The sequence below is a fragment of the Schistocerca gregaria genome, chromosome 7 (genome assembly GCF_023897955.1).
Source record: "Schistocerca gregaria isolate iqSchGreg1 chromosome 7, iqSchGreg1.2, whole genome shotgun sequence".
Lineage (NCBI taxonomy): Eukaryota > Metazoa > Arthropoda > Insecta > Orthoptera > Acrididae > Schistocerca > Schistocerca gregaria.
The window spans coordinates 241308741-241315646 of NC_064926.1; the positions used below are offsets into that span (position 1 = coordinate 241308741).

General features: G+C 40.2%; 1 protein-coding gene across 2 annotated transcripts in view; it reads left to right on the forward strand.

Moving 5' to 3' along the window:
* The window catches only part of LOC126281266 (ankyrin repeat and LEM domain-containing protein 2), a 100570-nt gene extending 94029 nt beyond the window's left edge, over window positions 1–6541 (forward strand). For both annotated transcript variants that reach the window (XM_049980082.1, XM_049980083.1), the window contains exons 10-11: window positions 5866–5997; window positions 6097–6541. In XM_049980082.1, the coding sequence (XP_049836039.1) occupies window positions 5866–5997; window positions 6097–6268 (304 nt within the window). In that variant the 3' untranslated portion in view covers window positions 6269–6541. The remainder of the gene's footprint in view (window positions 1–5865; window positions 5998–6096) is intronic.
* The last annotated feature ends 365 nt before the right edge of the window (window positions 6542–6906 follow it).

Sequence of the window (6906 nt, forward strand, 5' to 3'; positions counted from 1 at the left end):
AGTGTCACTGTGACTCATCACAGCAGTTGTGGAGTCTTCGACCACAGGTAGGATGATTAGGTCAGGGTCTGCTTTGAGACTCTGCACGGCTGTCCTTTCCTGTCCAGATTGCTATACACACCAGTACCTCTGATACCCAGTAGCACGTTCTCTTGCTTTGATGCATGCCAGTATTCATCGTGGCATACTATCCACAAGTTCAATGCACTGTTGGTCCAAATTGTTCCATTCCTCAACGGCGAGTGGTTGGCGAGTCATGTCGTCCATAAACAGCCCTTTTCAAATTATTCCTGGCATGTTCAATTGGATTCACATCTGGAGAACATGCTGGCCATTCTAGTCAAGCAATGTCGTTATCCTGAAGTAAGTAATTCACAAGATATGCATGATGGTGGTGCGAATTGTTGTCCATGATGACAAATGCCTCGCCAATATGCCGCCGACATGGTTGCACTGTCAGTCGGAGGATGGCATTCACGTATCGTACAGCCATTACGCCACCATCCATGACCACCAGTGGCATACGTCGGCTCCACATAATGCCACCCGAAAACAGCAGAGAACCTCCACTTTGCTGCACTCGCTGGACAGAGTGCCTAAGGTGTTCAGCCTGTCTGAGTTGCCTCCAACACATCTCCGACGATTGTCTGGTTAAAGGCATATGCGACACTCATTGGTGAAGAGAACGTGATGCCAATCCTGAGTGATACATTCAGCATGTTGTTGGGCCCATCGTGCTGCATGCTACCGTGGTTGCAAAGATGGACCTCGCCATGGACATCGGGAATGAAGTTGCGCATCATGCAGCCTATTGTGCCCAATTTGAGTCGTATCACGACATCCTATGGCTGCACAAAAATCATTATTCAGCATGGTGGCAATGCTGTCAGGGTTCCTCCAAGCCATAATCCATAGGTAGCGGTCATCCACTGCAGTAGTAGCCCTTGGGAAGCCTGAGCGAGGCATGTCATTGACAGTTCCTGTCTCTCTGTATCTCCTCCATGTCTGAGCAACATCGCTTTGGTTCACTCTGAGACGTCTGTACACTTCCCTTGTTGAGAGCCCTTCCTGTCACAAAGTAACAAGGCAGATGCGAGCAAACTGCTGTATTGACCGTCTAGGTATAATTGAACTACAGACAACACAAGACATGCACCTCCTTCATGGTGGAATGACTGGAATGGATCGGCTGTACTTATTTGGGCAGGTTTAGTGACATCTCTGAACAGTCAAAGTAAAAGGGACTGTGTGTGGGATACAATATCCGCAGTCTACGTCTGCCTTTCTTCAGGAATTCTGGGAACTAGGGTGATGGAAAACTTTTTAGTGTTTGTATGAGGTTGGCTTTGGTTAGAGGGAGTGGTGGTGAAGAATTATTTCCATTTTAGTATTTTAGTAAAGTTGCTGGTTCCCAGCGAGCAAAATGTTGAAAATGAAAAAGAGAAAGATTTACTTGCTAATCGAACTGAGAGTTGTTAAGACAAACAGATACACACATAATCCTGTTGTTGTTGTTGTTGTTGTTGCGGCCTTCAGTCCTGAGACTGGTTTGATGCAGCTCTCCATGCTAATCTATCCTGTGGAAGCTCCTTCATCTCTCAGTACCTACTGCAACCTACATCCTTCTGAATCTGCTTAGTGTATTCATCTCTTGGTCTCCTCCTACGATTTTACCTTCCATGCTGCCCTCCAATGCTAAATTTGTGATCCCTTGTTGCCTCAGGATATGTCCTACCAACCAATCCCTTCTTCTAGTCAACTTGTGCCACAAACTTCTCTTCTCCTCAATCCTATTCAATACCTCCTCATTAGTTACGTGATCTACCCACGTAATCTTCAACATTCTTCTGTAACACCACATTTCGAAAGCTTCTATTCTCTTCTTGTCCAAACTATTTATTGTCCATGTTTCACTTCCATACATGGCTACACTCCATACAAATACTTTCAGAAACGACTTCCTGACACTTAAACCTATACTCGATGTTAACAAATTTCTCTTCTTCAGAAACGCTTTCCTTGCCATTGCCTGTCTACAATTTATATCCTCTCTACTTCGACCATCATCAGTTATTTTGCTCCCCAAATAGCGAAACTCCTTTACTACTTTAAGTGTCTCATTTCCTAATCTAATACCCTCAGCATCACCCGACTTAATTCGACTGCATTCCATTATCCTCGTTTTGCTTTTGTTGATGTTCATCTTATACCTCCTTTCAAGACACTGTCCATTCCGTTCAACTGCTCTTCCAAGTCCTTTGCTGTCTCTGACAGAATTACAATGTCATCGGCGAACCTCAAAGTTTTTATTTCTTCTCCCTGGATTTTAATACCTACTTGCTCAATGTACAGATTGAATAACATCGGGGACAGGCTACAACCCTGTCTCACTCCCTTCCCAACCGCTGCTTCCCTTTCATGCCCCTCGACTCTTGTAACTGCCATCTGGTTTCTGTACAAATTATAAATAGCCTTTCGCTCCCTGTATTTTACCCCTGCCGCCTTTAGAATTTGAAAGAGAGTATTCCAGTCAACACTGTCAAAAGCTTTCTCTAAGTCTACAAATGCTAGAAACGTAGGTTTGCCTTTCCTTAATCTTTCTTCTAAGATAAGTCGTAAGGTCAGTATTGCCTCACGCATTCTAACATTTCTACGGAATCCAAACTGTTCTTCCCTGAGTTCGGCTTCTACCAGTTTTTCCATTCGTCTGTAAAGAATTCGCATTAGTATTTTGCAGCTGTGACTTATTAAACTGATAGTTTGGTAATTTTCACATCTGTCAACACCTGCTTTATTTGGGATTGGAATTATTATATTCTTCTTGAAGTCTGAGGGTATTTCGTCTGTCTCATACATCTTGCTCACCAGATGGTAGAGTTTTGGTTTTGTCAGGACTGGCTCTCCCAAGGCCATCAGTAGTTGTAATGGAATGTTGTCTACTCCATGGGCCTTGTTTCGACTCAGGTTTTTCAGTGCTCTATCAAACTCTTCACGCAGTATCGTATCTCCCATTTCAGTATGTTGTTGTAGTAACTAATATAATTTTAACTCATTCATTAATTGAACAGGGTTAATGGCTGAATCTTTATTCTTTTCCCTCCCTCTTTTCTTTCATTATTTAAGATTCTAGCTTGGCTCGCTCAGGAATGTGGAACGAGTTAAGCTACTAGAGGGCATGCTGAAAAATAATGCTTCCAGTTGTTTTTTTTTGTGTTTTTTTTATAAACTCTTGACGCTTTTTAAATAACACACACATTATTAAATTCTACATCTTTATTCTTCATATCTACATATTTATTTGTCAACATAGTCACACTTGCGACCAACACATTTCTTCCAATGAGATATATGTTCATTGATACTGTCTATGTAGTGTGTTTGACTTTGTTGACGGAGCCTCTGCTTGCATCACTCCATCATTATCAAAGTGAAGTCCTCCAAGATGTTCTTTAAGTTTTTTGAAACAGATGAGGCTTCGATGGGGCCAAGTTGATACTGTATGGAGGATGATCAATGAGACTGAACCCAAGGCATCAAATTGTTGCAGATGTCGCAGTGCTTGTGTATGGTCTGGCATTGCCCATGCTAAAGGAGAGGGTGGTCCATGGGTGGACAAACTCTCTGAATTCAAAACTCAATTACAGCACACTTTCTCACAGACCATCATATTTATTTTACATATTGCGATGTTACACTCTATGATTCAGAGCACTCTAGCACCAGAAGGCTACAAATATGTATATATGAAGAAAAAATATGTAGAATTTTAATAATGTTTATTGTATTTAAGAAGCTTTTAGAGCTTTCACATAAATTTGGAGGCTTAACTTCTCAGCATGCCCATGTATATTAAGTTTTCTTGTGCCTTATAACTTCCAACTTGATTCTCATAGAGTAATTCATTTATTTAGCTGTTCTGTAAACTTAACATATTTGGAACCACTTTTTCACAAAATTGCTTTTTATAGAATGTATTTGCAGGCTTGCCTTTAAGTTAATGTTGCACTTAACTAAATGTGTGCTCTGTCCTCAAAGCATGGTAAAGCAATATTCACATGATTTTTTCCATAAATTAAGTCATGAGATAAAGAAAATGAAATTCTTCGCTAGCAGATGTGAGATCTACATTTTTATCTGGAGTCTTCTTCATAGCTGTGTTTGAATAAAATTGATTCCATCATCAGTAAAGAGCAGCTCAGCCATATGCAGCAAGAAACGTATATAATTCCATATTTATATGAAAAGATGATGGTAGGAATATTGTGCAGAGATTAGGGCTCCAATTTACTTTATTTAGTATAAATTTAAATGTGTACCTCCTGTAGTTAGGGGGTGAAAAAACAACACTAAATAATAAAATAAATTTGAAGGCTTAAATGATGATTGGTTGCTGCAAATCTTCCTCAGTAGTATGCATCAGTCATATATTCCTTAACACATCACGCAGAAAAGCGGAATAGGGACTGGCAAAGTGAAGAAAAAGCAAAATGAGTGTGGGTGGTTAATCTATTTTGACAATAAATCAGCTGGAATATCCTTACAGTTTTTATATTAAACACTTAGGCATATGATGTAAATAAAATAGAAAGAAACTTCCACATGGGAAAAATATATTAAAAACAAAGATTCCAAGACTTACCAAGCGGGAAAGTGCCGGCAGACAGGCACAATGAACAAAACACAGAAAAAAACCCACACAGAATTACTAGCTTTCGCAACCGATGGTTGCTTCTTCAGGAAGGAGAGGGAAAGACGAAAGGATGTGGGTTTTAAGGGAGAGGGTAAGGAGTCATTCCAATCCCGGGAGCGGAAAGACTTCCCTTAGGGGGAAAAAAAGGACAGGTGTACACTCGCGCGCGCACACACACACACACACACACACACACACACACACACACACACACACACACGCACACGCACACATATCCATCCGCACATACACAGACACAAGCAGACATATTTAGTCAAAGCTTTGCCTAAATATGTCTGCTTGTGTCTGTGTATGTGCAGATGGATATGTGTGCGTGTGTGTGTGCGCACGCGAGTGTACACCTGTCCTTTTTTTCCCCCTAAGGGAAGTCTTTCCGCTCCCGGGATTGGAATGACTCCTTACCCTCTCCCTTAAAACCCACATCCTTTCGTCTTTCCCTCTCCTTCCTGAAGAAGCAACCATCGGTTGCGAAAGCTAGTAATTCTGTGTGTGTGTTTGTGTGTTTTGTTCATTGTGCCTGTCTGCCGGCGTTTTCCCGCTTGGTAAGCCTTGGAATCTTTGTTTTAAGATGTGTTCATCAGTCATAATCCCGATCTCAGAAGAGTCTGGGATTCTGTAATGCTTATAGCATCTTGGTTTTTATAAAATGAGTACTTAGTTTTCCCACTTTTTGCAGTCATATACTCATAGATTACTTTTCCTTTCTAGTGTGTAGCAAATTTGCATTGTCATTACCAAAGACAGTGTTTGAGTGTTTCTTTTGTGACCTATCCTTACTTGAATCGCATTTCCACCACTATGCCCTTCGTAATCTTGCCCATTGCGTAAGGAATAACAACACTTTAGTCAGGTGTCTGGTTTTTGAGCCAATAGAGAACACACACACACACACACACACACACACACACACACACACACACAGAGAGAGAGAGAGAGAGAGAGAGAGAGAGAGAGAGAGAGAGAGAGAGATGCTAATTATGTTCCTGTAATTTGTTTCTTTCTGAACTGAATAGGCTATTAGCTGTCTATCAGGATAATATCATTTTAATTAAAATAAGTTAACACTAATTGCATTTATCATTTTGATCTGTAGTCAACCATTTACAGACACAGAAATGACTTTTCCTCAACTTAGGGCATTTTCATTGTTCCAGTAACACTCCCGGAAAAGTGGATTTGGATGTCCTTCATGCTCTGGCAGGAGTTGATATATTACAACAGAAGTATCCTAATATTTACAGGTGGCGACATGCTATCCTACTTTATCCAGAAAAAGAGAGGCAACTGTAAGTTAAATAAAGCTATTGACTTTATTAAATGGTTTTTTTTTCTTGTAAAACATTAGCCTGATTGTTGCTACATATACTTCATTAACAAAAATACAGGTGGGCCAGTCCTGCATTCACAAGGCACCTAAAGAAGCTGCAGACTCCGGGTACTCTGACACCAACCCATAGACATGAAGATGGATTCTTATCTTCTCCAGATGCATGGCATAGAAGACTGGTGCGCTGTACACATGCTCCCAGAGCAGTTGACTTCAGCAATGTAACATAGTGGGTGGAACTGTAGTAACTCCTTCATCATCCTCCAAGAATGTTGTGCCTCGTTTTAAAAATATTATATCTTCTGTATATATTTCTCAAAATTATTTTTAATGTACATAATGACTTTAAACTGTGATGTACTTCTAATGTGCTTCCCTAAGCATTTTAAAAGATCCCTTGACTCTACAGATATTTTTATAATTTTATAGAGAAAAAGTATCTGTGTATATTCAAAAGTTGAATGTAACATTAAAATTTTACATAAATACAGAAAACTGTATAATTTCTCTTTTATTTGAGTCTTCATGTATACCAGTGTCTGTTGTATGCTTTTCTAATAAGCTTAAGCCCCTCTTGCATAGAGTAAGGTTTTGCCTTAAGTTTGCTAGGTGCCATGTATGATTATTGGCTTGCAGGGAGATTAGCTCACTTGCCCAAGCTCTCACATGGTGCAAGACCGGGTACAGAAGCTAGCTGGCTAACTTGGCTGTGGATAGGCTCACAAGCCACCAGTTTGCAATCTTTCTCAAATGATTTTAAAGGAAATTTTTGATGAAAAAAAGATAAAAAAAGGTTGATCCTTCAGAATCTCATAGCTTCATTCATCAGCTCCATGATGAACAACCTATGGTGTTGTTTATCGATAAC